The following is a 24,931-nucleotide window of genomic DNA, read 5'->3' on the forward strand; positions in this document are numbered from 1 at the left end:
GTGCAGACACTCTGCACCTTTGGAGGGTCCTCAGAAAGTTAAAAATAGAACAACCCTATGATCCAGCAATCACACTACTAGGTATTTACTCAAAACACACAAAAAACACTAATTCAAAGGGATACATGAGCCCCTATGTTCATAGCAGCATTGTTTACAATAGCCAATTTATGGGAGAAGCTCAAGTATCAAACAACAGATGAATAAAGAAAAAGTGATGTCTCTACAATGGAATATTATTCATCGATAAAAAGGAATGAAGTCTTGCCATTTGCAATGACATGGATAAAGCTTGAAAGTATAGTGTCTAGCAAATAAGTCAGAGAAAGACAAATCCCATATGATTTCAGTCATATGTGGAATTTAAGAAACAAAACAAATGGGCAAAGGCCAAAGAGAGAGAGAGAGAGACCAAGAAACAGACTCTTAACTATGGAAAACAAACTGATGTCTCCCAGAGGGGAGGCAGGTAGAGAGATGGGTGAAATAGGGGATGGGGATTAAGGAGGGTACTTGTGATGAGCACTGGGTGATGTACGGAATTGTTAAAATACTGTATCATACACTTGAAACTAATTTAACATTGTATGTTAACTTTATCGGAATTTATTTATTTTGTTTTGTTTTTTTTAATATGAAATTTATTGTTAAATTGGATTCCATACAACACCCAGTGCTCATCCCAACAGGTGCCCTCCTCAATACCCATCACCCACCCTCCCCTCCCTCCCAACCCCCATCAACCCTCAGTTTGTTCTCAGTTTTTAAGAGTCTCTTATGTTTTGGCTCCCTCCCTCTCTAACCTTTTTTTTCCTTCCCCTCCCCCATGGTCTTCTGTTAAGTTTCTCAGGATCCACATAAGAGTGAAAACATACGGTATCTGTCTTTCTCTTTATGACTTATTTCACTTAGCATAACACTCTCCAGTTCCATCCACGTTGCTACAAAAGGCCATATTTCATTCTTTCTCATTGCCATGTAATATTCCATTGTGTATATAAACCACAATTTCTTTATCGATTCATCAGTTGATGGACATTTAGGCTCTTTCCATAATTGGCTATTGTTGAGAGTGCTGCTGTAAACATTGGGGTACAAGTGCCCCTATGCATGAAACTTAATTTAAAAAGAATATAAATGAATGAATGAATGAATGAATAAACAAATAAACATAGGCAAAGACCTTAACATAAGCCTCACCAAATAAGATAAACAGATAGCAAATAAGCAGACACAAAGACTCTCCACATCATATGTCATCAGGGAAATGCAAACTAAAACAAGATACCATTATGCATCTATTAAAATGGCCAAAACACTGAATGGTGCTTGGGACCAACACCAAATGTTGGCAACAATGTGGAGCAATCAGAACTCTCACACATTGCTGGTGGGAATGCAGAATGGTGCTGCCACGTAGAAGACAGTTTGGTGGTTTCTTAGAAAACGAAACATATTTTTACCATATTATCCAGCAATCACACTCCTTAGAATTCACTCAAAGGAAGTGGAAACACGTCCACACAAAAACCTGTACACAGATGTTTTTGGCAGCTTTGTTCATTAAGTGCCCAAGATGTTCCTCAGTAGGTGAATGGATAAACTATGGTACATCCAGACAATGAAATATGATTCAGTGCTAAAAAGAAATAATCTATCAAGATATTAAAAGACATGAAGGAAATGCAAATGTATATGATTAAATGAAAGATGCCCAGGGGTGCCTAGGTGGCTCAGCCAGCTGGGTGTCCAACTTCAGCTCAGATCATGATCTCACGGTCTGTGAGTTCAAGCCCCGTATCAGTCTCTGTGCCATCAGCTCAGAGCCTGGAGCCTGCTTAGGGTTCTGTGTCTCCCTCTCTCTCTGACCCTCCCCTGCTCATGCTGTCTTTCTCTCTCAAAAATAAATAAACATTAAAAACATTTTTTAATAGTAAAATAAATGAAAGAAGCCCATCTGAAAAGACTACATTAGTATCTAATTCCACCTACATGACATTCTGGAAAAAGCAAAAACTATGGAGAGAATAAAATATTCAATGGTTGGCAGAGGATAGGAGGGGGAATGAATAGGTTGAGCACAGAGGATTTTTAGGGCATTAAAAATACTCTGCATGATATTATAATGATGGATATATGTCATTATGCATTTGTCCAAACCCACAGAATTTACAACACCAAGAGTGAGCCTAAAGTAAACTATTGGACTTAGGGCGATTATGATATGTTTATGTAGGCCCATCCTTGGTAAAAAAAAAAAAAAAAAAAAAAAAAAAAAAAAAAAAAAAAAAAAAAATATATATATATATATATATATATATATATATATATATACACACACACACACACACACACCATTCTTGTGGGTGATGTTAGTGAGGGAGGCTATACATGTGTAGGGGTAAGGGATATATGGAAAATCTCTATAATTTCCTTTCCATTTTGTTCTAAACCTAAGACTGCTCTAAAAAATAAAGTCTTAAAAACTAGGGCACCTCAGTTTTTAAATGTTATTGTTCACACCAGTCTGCAGCCTATATCTTATGCATGATTATATGTATTCAAGAAGAAGGAGAAAAAAGAAATTACGTTTATATAGCATATTTGCTTCAGGCATTATTTCTTTTTTACAATGTTAATAATGTGAGGTTTGGTTTTGTTACCAAATATTTTAGGAAGTTTGTCAAACTAAATTTTACAGCAAAATGAACAATAATTGAGTCAATAGCCAAGTCTGGTGCTTCACTACCTCTTCCAAGGAAGATGCCAATTTCCTGGATGGAACATGAATATTTATTTTGAAATGAGACTGATGAATTCCTATAAATATCAAATGTACTTAAGAAAATCAACAGTGTAATATATACATTTCCAATCCAGTGTATCTTAAAAAAGAACCTGGTACTGCCTTTTTCTTATAAGTGTACTATCTGGGTGATAGTTTCTAACATCTACTAAACCAAATCTTATCAATATCAAATGAAATACTTCTAATCTGCCTGTTATCTTAGTGGCTGGTTGTTCTGGACCAAAAAAAAAAAAAAATCAGTACTTTGAATAGCCATTAAAAAAACAGCATAAATTGCAATTTTAGAGTTACACTAAGAAATCAATTAAGTCTTTCTGTTAGACCCACCCAGTGTGAGCAGATATTTTGTATTGCATGGCACCTGTTCTAACTACTCACTCACTTGTCAGCAATCACATCCCAGAGTAGCCATGCCTCAACATTGGTACTATGTTCCTCTTGTTTTTGAATCATTTTTGTCTCATCACTGTTTTCAATGACTTTTTCCAGTTTACTCTGCATCAGTAACCTGGGGATCTATAGTATCATGCATCCAGCCCCAAAACTCAATTGTTGTGCACATGAACTGTACATTTAAGCCTTATTACTCTTTCCCCTCATAAAGCATCAGGATCACTCACCACACACTTTAAAACACTAGTCATTAAAAAAAACACGAGGACAGTCATGAATAAAGAGAATTTGAAAGTCTGAGGTTGGGTACCAAGTATTTAAAAGACTTCTCTAAGACACAATGGTAACAGCAATAGTATAGAAAATGATGATTTATTAAAGTAAGATCATCTACTCAAGGACAAGAAGTATTTTATTTGGGTTCAAAATAACCTATAACTTCCTGTAGCCGTTTTTTCATTCTTTAAAGTATAAGTGATTGTATAGGGATTAGGGAATTCTCACAAAAGTCTTTTCACGATTATCCTACCAACATATTTTTAACGCCTTAAAGAGGGGCTCAGGTTATGTTTCAATATGGAAAATGTTCAAATGTTTTAAGGACTATTCTTTTAGTCTATGTACCTTACAATTGCATGACATAAATCATGTAAATTACAGTACTATAAAAATCAGAAAGATGTTTCTAGGCATAAATATTTGTCTTATGTTGATAGTTTATTTATTTTTAAGATGGTAACTGAGGACATAGAGCATTATGAAACAAACTGTAGCCAAGAATATGGTGGATCAAAATAAGGGCCTATTTCTATATTTACTAAAATATATAATGGATATAAATAATAGCATAGATGAAGTTGCGCTAAGGAATAATGGTCTTAGTAGTGTTTCTGGAATCTGCAAGACAGATCAAAAGACACCATTAGAACAGTGAAAAGGAAAGCCATAAATGTGAGAAGGTATTTGAAGTATGTAAAAGCACCACAGGACTTATATTGCTAATATATAAAGAAACTCTACAAATCAATAGGAAAAAAAAAATCCAGTAAAAAAATTCTCAATTAAATTTAAAATTTATTAATTTAATTTTAATTAAATTTAAAAAATTTAAAGCACTAAAGTTGGATAGGCACTTCATAGAAGAGGCTATCCAAATGCCAAAGTGCATATGCAAAGTTGTTCAATCATATCAGTATTCAAGAAATGTAAATTAAAGCAACATGGTATTATACACCTTACCAGAATGGCTAATGTTAAGATAACGCCAAGTGTCAACAAGAATGGAAAATGACATAAACCCTCATACTTTTCCGGTGGAAGTATAAATATGCACCCCACTTTGGAAAATTATTTGGCATTATCTACTCAAATTGAAAATACGCATACCAGGGGCACCTGGGTGGCTCAGTTGGTTAAGGGTCTGACTTCAGCTCAGGTCATGATCTCACAGGTCGTGAGTTCAAGCCCTACTTCGGGCTCTGTGCTGACAGCTCAGAGCCTGGAGCCTTCTTTGGATTCTGTGTCTCCCTCTCTCTCTGCCCCTCCCCTGCTCTCTCTCTCGCTCTCTCTCTCTCTCTCTCTCTCTCTCAAAAACAAATAAACATTAAACAAAGTTTTAAGAAAGAAAGTATACATACCCTACAGCTCAACAATAAGTTCTAGGTATGAGAAATACATGTGTGTACCAAGAGATATATAAAAATGTTCAAAGCAACAAAAGTAGCTTCAAAATGTAAATGATCCAAATGTCAATCAGTAGAATGCACAGCATATACAAGTAAACGGATACTACACAAAAATGAAAATTAATAAACTAAAACTATGGCCAAAAACATTGGTGAATCCCACAAAAACAATATTGAGCAATAGAGAAAGACAGAAACAAATATCTCCTATATGACTTCATTTATATGAAGTTCAAAAACTGCCAAAACACCCAGTATAACAAGACAAGCTCGTGATCCTTTTGAGGAGGAGAGGTAGATAGTGACTGGAGGGATCACTAAGAGAGGTTTGTGGAATGCTAGCCAAGATGGCAGTTACATACATGTTGATGATCATTCACTGAGTTGTACATTTATGTGTCCACACTTTAACACTCTTAAATATTTGTTATACATTATAATAAAATGATTTTTTAAATATTAATACTGTTATATAACAGCTAACTGAGAGTTAAATAGGAACAGAAAGTCATTACCCATCACAAAATAGCTTTCTGAAGTCATGTTTTCTATATTTGCTTTCTTATTTCCTGAAGCATATGCACAATTTACTATATAAAACTAGAAAAATCCTAGGCTTAATTCCATGGTTGTGCTAATTTCTATAGTACATTTGTGTCCCATATTTTACCCAAGCATTTTATACAGTCTATGGTTTTTAGATGTATTTCTACTGCTTATAGATTAACTAATTATAATTGATCTACCTCCTATCATCTTTCCTGTTATGTTCTTTGTTGGGAGACTAAGAAACAAATCAACATTAAAGTGTTCTGAATTTCCCTTGTTGTCTTCATTTTTTCACTGACTTCAGGTTTATGCTTCAAATTTATCATTTTTAAACAACCCATTCATGTTCCCGGTTGAAAATATAATTTCAAGGCACCCGGGTGGTTCAGGTGGTTAAGCAGCTGATTTTGGCTCAGGTCATGATCTCTCTGTTTGTGAGTTCAAGCCCAGTGTCGGGCTCTGTGCTGAGAGCCTGGAGCCTGTTTCGAATTCTGTGTCTCCCACTCTCTCTCTGCTCCTCCCCAACTCATGCTCTGTCTCTGTCTCTCTCTCAAAACTAAACACTAAAAATTGAAATATATATATATATATATATATATATATATATACACACACACACACATACATACATATATAATTTCATAGTACAAAAGGTAAATATAAGAGATTACATGAAAAATAACAAGATGCCAGATTTTAGCAGTTTTCTAATATCAGAATTGATTGTAATAGGAAGGAGAATAATCATCACATTCTTATACAAACTATCATGTTTATTACGTGCAGTAACAAAAGTAGGCTGAACTTATTTGCCAGCATCAAACGTGTTTTCTATAATCAAAGCATCACCACCACCACTACCACAAAGCTGAAAAGGTGGGTCTATCTTTGGACTCACCTAGGAATCACAATTCAATCATCAGATCTGGCAGACTAGAACGAACCATTGCAGGTCTGTGATATATGCATAATCTCTTTTGGTGACAGTAAAGGCCTGCTCACTTGTATCTGGATGCAGCACTAACACAACCGGGTAACAACACTGCCTTACACAACTAGGTCATATAATAAAGTGGGATCTGGCTGATGTTCCTCATACAGTTTGGTGACAAAAATTTCTTAAGAGTGCCGAAATTCAAACATTTACCCCAAAATCTTTTTATTAAATTGATGTTTGCTCCAGAAATATGAGATAAATTATCACATGTCTCCACAGATCCATACTCCAATTTACAACCTAAACTTCCAGGTTCCTGGAAGCAGAGGGGGACCTATGCTCCCTCACATTCTCCTTTATCCTATATCACTTTGGAAACTGAATTCTGAAGAATTTTCAGGCACCTGTAAGAATGTCTTCAAAATATTTTCTTTGAAATCTTTTCAAGTAAAATAAATATTTTTTAATGTTTATTTTTATTTTTGAGAGAAAGAGACAGAGATGAAGAGAGAGTGGGAGCACGGGAGGGACAGAAAGAGAGGGAGACACAGAATCCGAAACAGGCTCCAGGCTCTGAGCTGCCAGTACAGAGCCCGATGCGGGGCTTGAATGCACGGACTGCAAGATTATGACCTGAGCTGAAGTCAGATGCTTAACTGACTGAGCCACCCTAAATATGCCCCTAAAATAAATATTCTTAATAAATATTCTCAGAAATTTTCTATGAAGCCTTCAGCATAGTAATCTCATATATGCTCACAGATATATCAAAGCAGAATATCAAAGCCCAAATCAAGTGGGATGGTGTTTATAATATGGATATGACTGGGTACTTGATTATCAAGGCACCTGAACTGACTGTGCGTTAGGAATAAAGACAGATGATTGGTCCTGAAGAAGCTGAAAAAAAAAAAGTGAAATCTAGGAAGTTCTACTGCTTAGAGACCACCAGGGTGCCAAACATTTGTCCCTGATAAAACAGATCTTAGGTCTAAATGTCAACAGAGATATTCAGATGGTTGGGGGAGGAAGGAAGTAGGTGGCATCCAAAAATAGTGGCTGACACATCAGAGGGAGAATCTGGGCCACCTGACTAATTTCCAGTTTTACCAAATAAAGAGGCAGAAGCTTCTTCAGATCAATGGTTCTTGATCCTAGCTGGATATTAAATCACCTGGGATACTTTTTAAAGAATAACAGTGCCTAAGGAAATATCCAATATTAGTTGAAGTCTTTGAGGGTGGGGCCCAGCATCAATATTTTTTAAAGCTCCTCAGATGATTCTACTGTATAACAGGGTTTGACAAGGAACAACTTGTAGTGTGTATATCAGTTATCTAAGTATATTATTAATGTACAGATTCTGATTCGAAAGGTCTGGGGTAGGGCCTGAGATTCTGCATTTCTAACAAGCTCCCATGTGATGCTAATATCACTAGTTCATGGGCCACACTTGAAATAGCAAAATTTCTAGAACAGTGGATCTGAAGCTTGGCTGCACATTAGAATTATCTGGGGGTACTTCAACCAAATACCTACATTTAGGCCCCACCCCCAGAGATCCTGATGGGTATGGGGCTTGACCATCAATATGTTCTGAAAACTCCTAAGTGTAGTCAATGTTGAGAACAACTGTTGTGAAAAACTGACATACTGCATTAAGCCATAAGAAAAAAAAAATGATGTCAGAAGCAGGGGGAACAAGTTTACTTATGTTTATTTAGTAAGCATTTCTCAGTATGCTGAGATATTCACAATGATGTGAATGTATTGTCTCAAATACTAGAAGATGAAAGCTCGAAGTAACCATTAAAGTTTAGCCCAACATATATAATCCATTCTCAGAATCTAAGAGAGAATCTGTATATAAGCAGGTGGAGGATTGAATGAGAAAAATCTACCTAATTTTCACTTTATTACATTCCCAGACTCCACCTCAGAAAACAAAACAAAACAAAACAAAAAAACACCTGAAAATGACGGGGACCCTTATATACCTCTGAGCTCACTGACTCAGAGATGACCATCCTTATATCATGCAGGTGAAGATTCCCAGAATACGTTTCCTTACACACTCCAGACAACAGTCATTCTAACTCTGGCAGAAATACAAGCTACTGGGGGAAGGTTAATGCTCTAACTATACACACTGATTGAAACAAGGAGCATACTGATGCCAGTGCCTCTCTAAGAAAAACAACTGGGAAACTATACAAATACTACAAATTAATATATAGTCAAAATAATCTGAATGGCCCAAAGGAAGATCATACCTCTGAAAATTATCCACTTCAGAATCAAAAGAAAATACCCAGCAATAGCTGGGAATCATCAGTAGACTATAAATTATAAACAGAAAGCAGAACAACAAAAACTAGTTAGGAAAGGACAAGAGGAAATGTAAAGAAAATAGTACATGATAAGAAAAAATTTTAAGAAAACTAAAAATGCAACCACAAAATAAACCAATAACAGAAATAGTAAAATGCAAAACTGATATTGCAGGTAATCAAATGGATAATATGAGAGACTAACTTTAAACTACAGAGGAAAATGACAAAGAGCAGATATAACTAATCCAACAGGCAGATAATTAATATTCACAAAGAAGATAACAAAGGAAGTGGAACAGAATCAGATAAAATAGGAAAATGTGCTCTAAGTGGAAAAATATCAGTATATGCAAATTGGAAAGGCTTTTTAATACACCCACCATTAGGCCTGTCTTAGCAAATTTCTTAATTAAAGGGACACAGAAAAATGTCTATAAGCATTCAGGCTTAAAAGATACAATGTTAAAAAATGAAAGAAAAAAAAAACACCCATAGAGACCATAGACTTCTCTGCAACACTTATTGAAAACATATTGAATAAAGCAATATTTATAGAATATTAAGAGCAAAATTGTTACCCCAAACGTTATATGCCACTAACTTCATATCTGAATACAAGATAATGACTAGAGTGGTATTGTGGGTTTGAGCAGGGGTCAGGGATTATCTAAAATGGGAGTCTCTCTCATGTTTAAAAGATGCTGAGAATAATCCAGTTGCAAGGAAGAGGTCAACCGGATTATAAATTGTGTACATTTCCAGGTAGGAGGAAACAGGAAATAAAACATAACTGAAAAGAAAACTCCCTTGTTACATCAAAAGAAAGTTTCAGATACAGGCACATAGGAGAGAATGGGAATGAGTTGGTTCTGATGACACATTTTCCCTCCAAAGTAGAAAACATCCACTAAGTGATAGTGAAAAAATGGATGTTGAAGAATGATGAAAAAGTTTGAAAAATAGTCAATTTGAAAATCAAAGAAATGCAATAGAACTGGGAGGCACTGTTGAAGGTTGATTGTGTCATGAATTTAAATAGTTACAATCTGCCCTGCTGAATGATTATGGTCAGCACAGTGTGCCCATTGTGGAGGCAGGGAGAAAGCAGGAACATGGAGGGACCACCAACATAAGTATGGTTAAGTGGGAGTAATCGTATGAATAAAATTAAAACAATAAACCTATGATATTCAGAATATTAGCAAAAGTATTAGTAAAATTATAGGCTATGAGATCAGAGTAGAATAATAAAATAATGCAAGAAAGATGGCAGCATGGATAGAAAAAAGCAGAGCGGTCAAGGAGTTGCACAGGTAGACAAGAAGGAGAGACACATGTTCTGAAAGCATTGACGATCTCAGAGCAAAGTAATTATGGTTGAGTAGGGGAACTAGGTGCAGTGAAGGAGAGGGTCATAAGAGATGGGAAAGCCAGGTTCTTGGTTATGTCATGAACACAGGCATTCATGGCACTCAGAAATTGTTAATAGTTACCGTATCACTATAGTTTGATACTCTGTATCTACTTCGAAAGGAAGAACATTCAAAATAGTAGAATGTCCATGTCTTAAGAGGGAAATTTGGACAGCATTAGCAATGGTGTATGTGGGAACTTAATAAAGGCATTCCCCTCTGGATTTTTAACTACTTACAGCAATGACTATTATTTGAATGTGTGTGTGTGTGTGTGTGTGTGTGTGTGTGTGTGTGTGTGTATATACACACAATAAAGGGTTTATACAACTAAGTTTTACTACTTATGTGTATTTCCTCAATCACAAGGCTATATAAATATATATATAATTATATATTATATATTATATACATTATACATTATATATAAATATATATATAATATATATATATACAATAAAGGGTTTATACAACTAAGTTTTACTACTTATGTGTATTTCCTCAATCACAAGGCTATATAAATATATATATAATTATATATTATATATTATATACATTATACATTATATATAAATATATATATAATATATATATACAATAAAGGGTTTATACAACTAAGTTTTACTACTTATGTGTATTTCCTCAATCACAAGGCTAAGCCAATTCTCAACTTCACAAAGCACAAGTTGTGTTCAATCAAGTTTTTTTTATCTCTCATTTCTCCCCCATCTGACCAAACAACATCTTTTGTAAAAGTATAAACAATTTTATGAGTATGAGGCATTATTGCTAATTATGGATTTAGCAAGTATGTTATTACCATTGTAAATTTAATAAAAAACAAGGAGAAAGAGTCTTACCAAAGGAAGGTGACTCCCTTCCATCCTCTAATCCCGAATCTCTCTCTCTGTCTCTCTTTCTGTGTTTATGACCACGATGCCTGTGACGTCGATGGCTTTTTCTTCCTCCCAGGGGCACATGAACTCCAATAAATAGTGTCCGATGACCTTCATCAGAAACAAATGCACAAATTAAACTCTGAATTATTCCAGAGTACAGAGGATAATGATTTACATATGAATGGAACTCCATTCAATTCAATCCAGCAACTCGTTTTAGAATGTTTATGATATGTACATCTTGGGGCTTAGCACTGTATTTTTGCATTTACACCTATTTGAGTATACCACAAATCTATCACAAACACTTATAATACTAATTATTTGGTTGTATATTTTATAATCACCTTTAATTTATTGTCTTAATCTCTCTGTGTCTATCCACCATAGTTTATCATTATACTCGTCTCATTAAAAAAAAATAAAAAAAGCAATTGTTCTATTTTCTCCCTACCTCCAACTAATGGTGTTATCTTGACAGTTCCTTTCCCTTCACAGTTAAGTATGTGAAAAAATCACTATCTAATAAAATAGATTCCACCAAGGTCCCCATTAATGCCAAATCCCATGAAATTTTTTCAGGTCTGTTATTTCTATCTGTGGCACTTGATACTTGACCACTCTCTTCTCTACGACCCCTTTCTCCTGGTACTCCTTCTCCTCTTTTGTTTTGTTCCTATTAGTTTTCTTTGCTGGTTCCTCTTCTATTCACCCACTCAACGTTGGATATCCCCAGATTCCATCTTTGACCTTATGATTTCAGCTGATACATACATATTATGGGCTTTGAGATCTAAAATTTGATGCCAGATTGCTCTCTTGGACTGCAGGCCTATGTATCCATCCACCTATCAGACATATTACTGCGATATCCTTTTCACAGGCACATCAGACTCAACATGCCCGTGGAATTAGTCCTTTTCTTTGTCTCCCAAGGATCTACTATCATCTATCTTAGTAAGTGCACCATCTATCCAGTCATCTCAAAGCCCATCTAAGTTATCTTCAGGTCCTCCTTTACATCTCTTAAATCCATTCCTTCTTCAGTATCCCTAGTGCTATTCTCTTAGTTGGACTCTGATCCTGTCTTACCATGACTCTTAGAACATTCTCCTTACTGCTTTTTTTTTTTCTTTCCTAGCTGCATTCTTGTCCCACCTCTTATCAATCTTGAATGCTGATGGCTTTTTTTTTCTTTCAAAAAAGCAAATCTGACTAATTATTCCCCTGCTTTAAACTCACTGATTATTCGCTGTTGCCTGTAAGATAAAGCTTTTAGTACTCTATAAGACCAAACAGTATCTTGCCTCTGCCTATTTCTCTGGCCAGGCTTCTAAATACACTCTGCTTCACAAACTATGAGCCAGTATGAGCCCCTTCATCCCTTGATAGCCAGATGTTCTCAAGTCTCTGTTTTTACTTAATATTGTTCTTATTCTTCCAACTGTAGGAAATGTCTTTACCTTGTCTCTCCTGACTATCTGATAAATACCTACTCATCTTTCAAGTCTAGTGTAAGGATTATGCCACCTATAAAATTTTCTATACCCTCTCACTCTAAATACAGTTGACTACTCTCTCCCTTAAGGACCCTCTAGTGCTTAATCAATAACTCTTAATTGTAATTATTTACCTATAAGTAGTTATCTTCCTAGGGAAGGCCAATATGTTAGTCAGTTTGTATCGTTAGCACCTGACACAGTGCCTGGCATACAGCAGATGCCTAACAAATGTTTACTGAGATAACAAATATTTTATTGAGTGGTATTGTGCTAGGTATCAAGAATACAAATATAAACAAGATATTATTTTATTCTTATAAGTCAGCAGGTTTCAGCCCTCCCCAACTTGTATAAAAAGTGGAACTCACAAGTGTGATATATTGCCCTGGGTATCCCTGCCTTGAACAAATATATCAAAATCAATGAAGAGATATGAACCCCAAAACAGACATACATTAATCTGTGCATTCAATACAATCACAAATTTCTTCTTTTTATTTTAGTTAACATACAGTACAATATTGGTCTCAGTAATAGGAATCAGCGATTCATAACTTACATACAACACCAAGTGCTCATCACAAGTGCCCTCCTTAATACCCATCGATACCCATCACCTGACATTATTTCAATGTTAACTAGAACAAATAATCTAAAATGTATAGGGAAAAAATGAAAGAAAAATAATCAACAACATTCTGATGAAGCTCAGGGAGGGAGAATTTACCTTATCAAATATCAAAATATACCACAAAGTTGTATACTTAAAATAATTCCCAAATGTTGGCACCTTAAGTGTTAGTAATTTCAAATTACTTGGACCATTGCTACATTGTTATTCTCTAATATGTTGAAGATTATTAATCAGGGAGAATGTGCAAAACAAGAAAGAATTCAGATGGAGTCTTGTATAAAACTAGCATTTAAGAATCAGAAAAAAGAGGGCTCCTGGGTGGCTCAGTCTGTTAAGCGTCCAGTGCCTGGTGTTGTCTCAAAGTCATGATCTCACAGTTTGAGTTCGAGCCCCACGTCTGGCCCTGTGCTGACAGCATGGAGCCTGTTTGCAATTCTCTCTCTGCTCTTCCCCCACTCATTCTCTCTCTCAAAATAAAGAAATAAGCTTTTTAAAAAAGAATCAGAAAAAGAGAAACCAAAGTTTAAAATTTAAAAACATGAAGTCACAGGCTTTCAATTCAATATGGGAGATTAGGGGCACCTGGGTGGCTCAGTTGGTTAAGTGTCTGACTTCAGCTCAGGTCATGTCTAATAGTTCATGAGTTTGAGCCTCACACTGGGCTTGCTGCAATCAGCACAGTGCCCACTTTGGATCCTCTGTCCTACTCTCTCTCTCTCTGCCCCTCTCCCCCTCTCATAAATAAAGGAGATTAGATACCTGCTTTTTATCTCTATTTTCTCTGTTAACTATCTTCTTAATGCCAAGTTAGGAAACAGTTTCCTTTTTTTCGTTTTAAAGTTGATGAATTTATTTTGGGAGGGTGGGGTGGGGTAGAAACAGGGAGAGAGGGAGAATCCCAAGAAGACTCCACACTGTCAGTGCAGAGCCTGACAGAGGACTCAGACCCACAAACAATGAGATCATGACCTCAGCCAATCAAGAGTCGGAGGCTCAACCCACAGAGTCACCCTGGTGCCTCTAGGAAACAATTTCTTAAAGAGAACTAACCATAAAAAAATTATTAATAAGTTCTATTACATTTAAATCAGGAACTTGTCTTCATTACAAGAGTTGGGGAGGGAGGCAAAAACATAAAAATATATTTCTAACACATATAACTGATAAAGGACTAATAAACCAGATATAAAAAATCCTACAAATCCTAAGAAAAAGATAAAAACTGAATAGGAGCACAGAAAAAAATTTTAAATAGACACTTAAGAGACAAGAAAATACAAATTGCTAATATGGGTAGGAAAAGGTGCTCTACTCCACTAGCTCTCGGGGAAATGGAAATTGAAACAAACCATAATTAGATACCTCTATACCCCTACCATCTTGGCAAAAATTGAAATGGTTGACAATTCTATGTTTTGTTGTGGTACAGACCAGTTTCTCATCTAGTACCAGTAGTATTATACAGAACTACTTTGAAAGAATACAGCATTTTTATTGAAATTGACAATATGCATACTTTATAATCCAACAATTTCCCTAGACCCTAGAGAATTGCATGAAGATGTAAAAATGTATAAGAAACATGTATAGGAATCTCTATAGCTGCACTGGTTATAAAGACAAAGTGCTGGAAACAACCCCAAAATACATTAACTGAATGCATAATAAAGTAGGGAGGTATTCACACCATGGGATATATACAATAATAGTGAACAAACCACAGATATGCACAACGTAGAGGAATCTCACAAACAGTACTGTGCAAAAAATGTATATATAATTTGCTTTATAAGTCTTTAAAAATGGAAAAACTAAAATATTTTGTTCAGAGATGCATATATAAGAAAAGATTAATACAAAAATCAGCATAGTTGTTTACCTCTACAATAAAGGTGAATAGAAGCTGTGACTGGGGAGAGGCGCATGAGGAGCTTCTGGGGCATTAGAAATGTTCTGTTTCTTGATACAAGTTTTTGCTTCAATAATGTTTATGAAAATTTATACATAAGCTTTCTGCTCTTTTCTGTATGTATGTTTCATTTCAAAATTTAAAAAATCAGGGGTGCCTGGGTAGCTCCGTCGGTTAAGTGTCTGACTTCAGTTCAGGTCATGATCTCATGGTTTGTGGGTTCAGGCCCCACGTTGAGCTCTGTGCTGACAGTTCAGAGCCTGGAGCCTGCTTCAGATTCTGTGTCTCCCTCTCTCTCTCTGCCCCTCCTCTGCTCATGGTGTCTCTCTCTCTCTCTCTCTCTCTCTCTCTCTCTCTCTCTCTCAAAAATAAACACACATTAAAATTTTTTTTAATTTTTAAAAAAATTTTTAAAATTAAAGAAACCAACAGGGGAGAGTTGCAAGAAGGGGACAGTTAACCAGTTTACATGCTATAAAGAAGTCATACAAGATTAAGACAAAAAATTAGTTGTTAGGTTGGAAATTAATGTTTACTGTTGCCTTCTTAAGAGAAATTTCAGTGAATGAGGAAATGAGTAAACTTGAGGAAATTTAGGGCTTTACAGACAGTGGTAGTTGAAGTAAACCTTAAGATTGCAAAGGTTTCTAATAATTACTGATTAAGATAACCATTCCCTGATGGATAAAGATAAAGGATACCATGGACCCAAGGGGCAAGTCTAGAGGCCTGGCTGGGTCTAGTGAATATTGTCTTTGTCTGTGAAATGTAGATTTGATGGGTATTTGCCCAAAGTAACATCCTAAAAAGTTGCCAAGTCAAGACTTAAAAAAACATCTGAAACCATATCCAAGCATAATCAGATAAGAGGATGCCAAGACACACAGCTGAACTGATGTCTTGAGAACATTAAATGCAAGGAAGACCAAGCTGAAGGAGTTTCCTGAGACACAATCTTGCAAGGCTGGTGAAAATATCAAAACTCACTTGGGTAAACAACTATGATTGACTTGCTGGATCACATGGTAAGCTTATGCTTACCTATATAAGAAAGTGCCAGACTGTCTTCCAAAGTGGCTGCATCATTTATATTCCAACCAGCAATGAATGAAAGTTCCTGTTGCTCCACATTCTTGCCGACATTTGATATTGTCAGTATTTTGGATTTTAGCTATTCTAATGGGTGTGTAGCGATATCTCGTTATTTTAATTTGCAATTCCCTAATGACAAATGATACTGAGCATATTTTCATATGGTTATTTACTGTCTGTATTTCTTCTTTGGTGAGGTGTCTGCTCAGATCTTTTCTTATTTTATACTTGGATTTTTGTTTTCTTATTGTTGGGTTTTAAGAGTTCTTTATATGTTTTGGATATAAGTCCTTTTCAAAAAAAGTTTATTTATTTACTTTGAGAGAAACAGAGACAGTGCAAGCAGGGGGTAGGCAGAGAGAGTTGGGGGGGGTGGCGAGAGAGACAATCCCAAGCAGACGCCACACTGAGAGTGCAGAGCCCAATGCGGTGCTCAAACTCATGAAAGTATGAGATCAGGACCTGAGCTGAAACAAAGAGTTGGATACTTAACCAGCTGAGCCCCCCAGGTTCCCCTTGATATAAGTCCTTTATCAGATATGCATTTTGCAAGAATTTTCTCTTTAGCTTATCTTTTCATTCTTCTAAGTGCCCTTCATAGAGCATATGTTTTAATTTTAAAGAAGTCCAGTTTATCAATTTTTCCGTAATAGATTGTGTTTTGGTGTTGTATCTAAAAAGTCATCACCAGGGGCACCTGGGGGCTCAGTTGGTTGGGCGTCTGACTTTGGCTCAGGTCATGACCTCACAGTTTATGAGTTCAAGCCCCACATCAGGCTTGCCGCTGTCAGCCTGTCAGTGCAGAGCCCGCTTCATAGCCTCTGTCCCCCTCACTCTCTGCCCTTCCCTCCATCTCTCTCTCAAAAAATAAATAAGAAACATTTTTAAAAATTAAATATTAAAATAAAAAGTCATCACCAGGCTCAAGGTCACCTAGATTTTCTCCTATGTTATCTTCTGCACTCTGCACAAGTTCCTGTTTTACTTTTAGGTCTATGATCCACTTTGAGGTTTTTTTGTGAATAGGTGTAAGGTCTAGACTCTAATCTAAATACTGAATTCGCTCATTAGGTATTTGCTCCAATGAGTTGAAAGCTAATGTCCACATAAAAACATGCACACAAATGTTTATAGCAGCTTTGTTCATAATTGTCAAAAAACCAGGAAACTAAGATGTTCTTTAAATGAATAAACAGTGGTACAGACATTAAATGGAGTATTATTAAACAATCAAAAGAAATGAACTATCAACCATGAAAATATAGCTTTTTCTTTAAGGTGTCTCGAATGAAGAAACCCTAAATTCATATTGCTTATTGAGGAAGTCAGTGAAAAAGCTATGTACTGTAGGATTCCAACTATATGAAATTCTGGAAAGAGTGAAACTATAGAGACAGTAAAACTATCAAAGATTTTCAGGGGTTCAGGGAGAGGCGGTAAGAGTGTTTAAGTAAAGCACAGGGCATTTTTAGAGAAGTGATATTGTCCTGTATGATACTGTAATAGTGGATATGTAATCTTATAGATTTGTCAAAACTCATAGAAATGTAAAAAACAAAGAGTGAACCCTAATATACACTATGTAATTCAGTTAAATTCCACTAATGTAAAATATTAGTAATAAGAGGAAATTGTGTGCAGGGAGGAGAGGAGCATCTGTACTTCCTGTGCAATCTCTACAGACCTAAAACTGCTCTAAAAAATAAAGTCTTTTAATTAAAAAAAAAGTCAAAACTCATAGCCCATGGTAGATTACATGTAAGGGTGGAGAGGACTAATACTGTGTTCTCATGGTCACATATTTTATGAACATTTATTAGTGTAAGATTCCTTCATGATGGAATCTGGAATCTTGAGTGTCTGAAAATTTTGAGAAACTAAGAGGAAATAGAAGTGGGGTGGGTTAAATGGGTGATGGGCATTAAGGAGGGCACTTGCTGGGATGAGCATTGGGTGTCATATGTAAGAGATGAATCACTGGGTTCTACTCCTGAAGCCAAGACTATGCTGTATGTTAACTTAAGAATAAAAAATACATAAATATAAATACATACAAACATAGGAAATAGAGGTGGAGATATACTTGGGTTGGCTTTAATGGAACATATTTATGTGATTTGCCATCACGTCCATATATGAATAATTCATTGCTAGCTATCCTGGAGCTGGAATAGCTTCCAGGAATACTCCTCATACCCACTGTGCCAAACTCATCTGAAGTTGTGACACAAAGGTTCAGGGTAGTAGTATCATAATGTGCAGGGACATCACAATGTGCCTCGCATTGGGAGCATGTGGGTAGCGGAGACGAAGTAAAGTATAGAGCCAGAGTTAGTCTCTGGAAAACTCCTCTAAATCTTACAGGTTATATATGCAAGAAGCTTGATACGTTTTCTTAAATTTTAAGACAACCCTGAAAATTTTTATGAAATTATAAATAAGTTGTAAAGATGAAAGAAACTTTTCTAGACTACTGTAAATGTTAATTAATAATAAAGAGTGAGTTAATTTTCCATATCCTCAACAGAAAATGATACTTAAAACTCCTTGACACTAGAGACCAAAAATTGGTGGGAAAAAGTATTACAGAGGTATGTCAGTTCCTTTTAAAAACTATCCTATTTCTCCAAATGTTACAATTTTGTGCTATTATTCAGTTTCCCAATAAGTATTTGTTGAGATTTTTTTTCATTCTAAATAGATACCCACCTCTGATTTATATTCAAATTTTGATTTTTTTCCCTAGAGAACCTTCAAAAATGCATAAGTTTCAGCCCCCACAAAACCTAGATCTGCCCACCTGTATGTGGGTAGCCTCCAATTCTGTGTCTCCATCTCAAACCTCTCTCAAACCCAGGTGACAGTCTCACCTGACACCTCCACTACACGTCTAAAGTACGTCTTAAAATCAAGATGTACAGGACTAAACTCCTAGTCTTCTCCATCCCAACTCCCTCCTAAAAAAACGCTCCCCCACAATCCTGTCCATCTCAGTCGATGACAAAATTTTCTGGCTGCTCAGAACAAATACCTTGCAGTCACTGTAGACTCCTCTCTTTCTCTTAAGCGCACAACCAATCGAAGAAGAAACATGTTGGAACACCTTGCAAAACATATCCAGAATCTGCCCACTTATTATTTCACTTCACTACTCTAGTCAGGGCAACATCATACCCAACCTGGATGACTGCAACAGTCTCCCAGCCGCCTTCGTAAGTCCACCTTTAGCCCCACTGTCTATGCCAAACACAGTAGCAAGCGTAGTCCTCTTAAAATGCAAGTTAGATCCCATCATTCTTCATTTTATCCTTCCAATGTTACCCTATTTTACTCAGAGAAGAGGCCACGATTATTCTAGGCCTTTCCAAGGCTCTTTGTGATCTGCACACCCTATGCCTTTTAGCTCTCTGATCCTCTCTGCTACTGACCTCCTCCTCACTTACTCCTCACTCACTGATCTCCACTTCGCTTAAGCCACACTGGCCTCCTTGCTGTTCTCACTGCCACCCGGGGGACTTGCCTCTGTCTTTTTTTACTGCCTGAAATATTCTGCCTACTTGGAAAATTCCTCACCTCTTTCAAGTCTTTGCTCATATTTCACCTTCTCAGCAAAGCCTGAACTAACCATCTACTTAATATTACACCCTACTCTTTCTGACCCTTTATGCTCCTCATTCTCCTCTATTTTTTTTTCTATAGCACTTACATACCATGTAATTGATTTATTATGTTTACTGCTTCCTTTCTAGTTTCCCTCAAAAGTTTTTCAACTTAAGAAGAGCAGGGATTTTTTCTTTGTTCGCTGATGTGTCCCAAGTATCTGCAGCACTACTTGATATTTCTTGGTGCTCAATACATTTTTATTGAGTATATAAATCTTTTGTATAAATTGAGATGATGGGGCGCCTGGGTGGCTCAGTTGGTGGGGCGGCCGACTACAGCTCAGGTCATGATCTCACGGTCTGTGAGTTCGAGCCCCGCATCGGGCTCTGTGCTGACAGCTCAGAGCCTGGAGCCTGCTTTGGATTCTGTGTCTCCCTTTCTCTCTGCCCCTTCCCTGCTTGCGCTCTGTCTCTATCTCAAAAATAATAAACATTAAAAAAAATCTTTTAATAAAAAAAATAGAGATGATAACTTTAAGTAAAATATATAGGTAATAGACACAATAATGCATTGGCTACTAAACACACTAAGAAATGTAAGAATGGGGGAAAAAAAGGTATGACCACAAATTTCAAAGCAACAGTGAAAGAAAGGTCACAATTTATGCTTATGGAACTAAGGAGAAAGTATTTCATGTTTCTGCATGACTAGAGACTTCTAAAGCAGAGAAAACTGGAATCTGAGTTAAAGGACAAGCTTTGGGGGTTAAAGGTGGACTAAAAGAGACCTTCAAAGAGAGGTAGACATTTATTTCTCAGATTTATGTCTTTACATTTCAAAAGATAATAAATCCCCATAGCTACCAGTTTATATCCAAAGGGTTTAAACTAGGGGATCTTCCTCTTCTCTTCCTTGAGATTTGATTACATAAAGGAGATAAGATTTCCCTCCCTCTCTCAGGAGGGGAAAAGGGAGCTGTAGAAAAATTCCCATATAAACTTAATTCATAATCTTAGGGCTCCCCTCCTGTGCCTCTAACCGTCTAGTTCTCATCATATCACCTTAAAGGGAAAGAATGGGGCATGAAGAACCAACATGGTTATTGCTACAATAGTAAGAATCTGCCTCATCCAGACCACCTCATGTTTGCTTTTAGAACAAAATAAAGAAATGTAGATATTAAAAACATCAACAGATTTAAGAGAATTTCTACAAAGATTGCATGAGAATAGAATAGATATAAAATATTAGACATGATGCCTATGATATAGCAGACACACTTGTTACCTCCCTTTCCCTTCATCCTGCTCACCCTCAGTGGCTGAAAGTAATGAGAAAGCAGAATGAAGTTTTCCTGTCCTATTTCATCATCTTTCTGTTTCCCTCTATATTGCCAAATTTTCTAACCCCAACTATAATAACCCTGGTTTCAGCAACTAGAGAATCATATTAGATCCTGTGGAAAACAGTATGTAAATAAAATTTCCAGGTTAATATTACCATAAATTTTTCCTAAAACATCATATTCAAAATTGAATTTTCCATCCTAGCAGAGATCACTTCAAAGAAGAAAAAGCATTCAAGATAATGAAAATGTCATGGCTCAAATATACCTTGAATATTATTAAACCTAATCTATTTTTTAAGATTATATAGAGAACAATTTTATTTTATGATATATAAAGTCCAAAAATTTAGTTAAAAGAGGGAATCTTCTCAAATGAGCATTTTTTAAGTTAATCAAAATAGTCAATAATTACTTTTATGCCATGTTAAAAACCCCCAAATTAATAAAAATCTGGAATCACTTAGATACAAATGTATTTCCAAAATATTAGTAAGAATAGAACAGTGCTATTAAAAGCAAAGATTTTTTTCAAGATAAGCACAGAACACTAGAATTTACTCAAAATTGACTCTATGTCACTTGACAGAAAATACAGTTTCCCCATTAGAAAAGCAAAGTTTCATTAAAGGTAACAAACACTGCTTTCTGAGTAAAATTTTGCTAACAAATCCTGGAATTTTGACACTTAAATTGTGTGGATACAGTCTCATGGAGCAGATACAGAACTACTGTAAAAATTTTCATTATGTAAGAGGGACCAGTACTGAAACACCACTTGATGTGACTGTGGTCAAAGCATTCTGAATGTTTATCAAATGCAGTGAGATTAAAGGTGTATTTGGGGATGGAGAGAAATCCTACTATAATTAATAATAATACTAATACACTATTCTTTATTTCGCTGGGAGGAAAGAAGTCAAGCTACCTACTCTTGAAGAGAACTGTGTTTTTTCTGTGAAATGAATATAACACAGCTGGTGCATAGTTACTGAGTTGCTACAGCCATTCAGACGTATCATAGGAAAAGGTCAAGTACATTAAGCTGAATAAGCATGTGATCTTTAATTCCCTGGAGACTCTAACAGAGTCAGAAAACACAACAAGCCATCATTTATCATAATATATCAAAGAATTCTAAGTCCAACAGAAATTCTCTGCTGAGGGACAGCAACAGAGAGAAAGAAAAGAGACCAAGAGGGTGTGAGTGAGTGTGTGTATGTAGACGCTCCCGCACTGTTGTTTCTTGGACTGTTTCACTGAGAAAAAAAAAAAAAGTATCAAACCAGTCTGGTCACAGTCACCCAATCTCAGGGCTAGATTTGTAATGATTACAAAGCAAAGTGTCACATGACTATGATTATTCTATCAAAAAAATAGAAATCTTGTAAGTGCTAATGTTACTCATCAAAAGAGCCATAGTCTGGGATTTACTAGTTTAGAAGGTACTGTGGTGTATTTAAAAAAAAAACAAACAAACAACTACTTCTTTTTACAAGTTTATGACACTGTTTGAGAAAAACATAGCAACTAAATTACTTTGTATCTTGAGAATCAAGCAGTGTTATTTTTTCATCTTGGAACCTAAAAACCCTCAACATGTAAGTGTCAGCATTTGTCAAATAAATGAATGAAGCCTAATAATATCATATTTTCTAAGAGAAAAAAAAAGCCAGGGGAATTCCCAATTCTGGTAGGTTGTAAAACAGCTTGATATCGGTTTCCAGAGCTCTACGAGAGGCTAGAATTCAAATCAAGCAAGAAACGGGATAATAAGGAATGTTTATAGCATATGATCTCTGTACTTAAAAGATAACCATCCATTTTGTGAGGACTCGAGTCCAACAAAGAAAACAGCAGCCAATATACAAATTAGAATACAAATAAAAAGCAGTAAACAATTACAATCTGCATTAAAGCTAATGTTCTTGTGTGGTATCAGCCATTAAATGCTGTAGGAATTCATATTAGAGCGAAATCAAGAATAACTTGAACAATCGAGGAAAGTTTCACGGAGAAGGTAGAACTTAACTTGAGTCGTAAACAATAAGTAGGTTTTGCATTAGCAGAGGAATGGGATAATGTGTGCAAAAACCAAGGAGCATTTTGGGGGGGATAGTGTGAGATGCATGCTAGAGCAGGGGCAAAATAAGGAAAGATATAATATGTACTTTTATAATCACAGAAGCTCGCAATTTCACCACTGTTTTAAAACATTTATGTTTGTTGTTTTATGTTGCAAGGAAGAGGGAGAAAATAAATCAACATCTGTTCTGGGATACTTTAAAAAATGAACGCAAAAGAGAAGGTGGTACCCTCCACCTCCCCAACGCATTTTAATTAATTTATGATTTTTCAACAGCTCTGCCACTTTGCTTTAGGGAAATAGCTTAGGAAATGAGCAAAAAATGTAAAACTGTAAACTATTCCAGATTTAGTTTTGTATTGTGTTAATCCAAAAGACATGTGCACATGTAGAAAGTGGCTCATTCTGGGAATTACGGTAATTAAGGACACAGAGAGAGACTCGTTTGGGAAAATGGAAGGGTCATTGAGAAGAAAAAGGTTTCCATGAAGAAAGTGGGTGGGTTTCAACTATCGAACCAAAAGAATAAAACAAAACATTGGAAAGTAAAGATGAAAAAACACGGCCTTTCTGTATAGTTATATACAAATAAGCGATAATGTGGTAGATTTTTTCTAATGGCCCCAAATATTTTATCAGTTTCTCCCAGCTGTGGTGAAGTCTATTCCTCCAACCCTTGACTCTTGGCTTGGCTGGATGACTTGTGTGGACCTCCGGGACACCAGCAAGTGTGACACAAAGGCTTGGAGAGGACTGTGTGCCGGTTTCCTGCTGTTGCTTCCAGGAGCTCTTACGGTACCGTGTGACCAGATCTATCACATCTGTCTAACATATAACTGCCAGGCCAGCATACGATCTCTTAGCACCTTATACTTCCTTATAAAACTTTTCAAAGTTTCAAGTAAGTAATTAAGTGTATAATCAGATAAATAAGGGTGCATTACTTCACTTCGGATTGTTTTCTTCCTCAAGAAAGGTGTAAAATAAGTTTCTGTGGTGTTAAATAACTTATAGGACATTTCTAACCCCTTCATTTATATTGAGTCAGCATTCCTTTTCAGATTTAAAATTTCTTTTCAGTCAGAAAACTTAAAAACCTCCAGGTATTTAAATATTAAGCAAAGTTAACAAGGAATTTATATTTTAAAGCATAATCTAAAAGTTCACTCTCAAGATCACAGAATTTACAACCAGAAAATTCTTCAGAGACGGTCTGATTAAATACTTCTCATTTTAACATGTGAAATAAATAGGAGTTAACATTTCTAATACTAAACTAAATAAATAGAAGTTAACTCAACATTTCTTTTTTTGCTTTTTTTTTTAATATGAAATTTATTGTCAAATTGGTTTCCATACAACACTCAGGGCTCATCCCAACAGGTGCCCTCCTCACTGGACTCAACATTTCTAAAACTAAGCATATTGCTAAGTAACCATAGCCAATAGGGCAATTTTTTTTTTTCAACGTTTTTTATTTATTTTTGGGACAGAGAGAGACAGAGCATGAACGGGGGAGGGGCAGAGAGAGAGAGGGAGACACAGAATCGGAAACAGGCTCCAGGCTCCGAGCCATCAGCCCAGAGCCCGACGCGGGGCTCGAACCCACGGACCGCGAGATTGTGACCTGGCTGAAGTCGGACGCTTAACCGACTGCGCCACCCAGGCGCCCCCAATAGGGCAATTTTAACAACTTAATATGGTCTTTTTTTTTCCTTATATGAAACTCTACTATTTCCATGT

General features: G+C 36.1%; 1 protein-coding gene across 7 annotated transcripts in view; it reads right to left on the reverse strand.

The window, feature by feature from the left end:
- SLC4A10 (solute carrier family 4 member 10) overlaps positions 1 to 24,931 on the reverse strand; it is a 298,500-nt gene that overhangs the window by 151,258 nt on the left and 122,311 nt on the right. For all 7 annotated transcript variants that reach the window (XM_058715152.1, XM_058715153.1, XM_058715157.1 and 4 more), the window contains one exon: positions 10,979 to 11,125. In XM_058715152.1, the coding sequence (XP_058571135.1) occupies positions 10,979 to 11,125 (147 nt within the window). The remainder of the gene's footprint in view (positions 1 to 10,978; positions 11,126 to 24,931) is intronic.

This window comes from Neofelis nebulosa, chromosome 2, assembly GCF_028018385.1.
Source record: "Neofelis nebulosa isolate mNeoNeb1 chromosome 2, mNeoNeb1.pri, whole genome shotgun sequence".
Classification (NCBI taxonomy): Eukaryota; Metazoa; Chordata; class Mammalia; order Carnivora; family Felidae; genus Neofelis; species Neofelis nebulosa.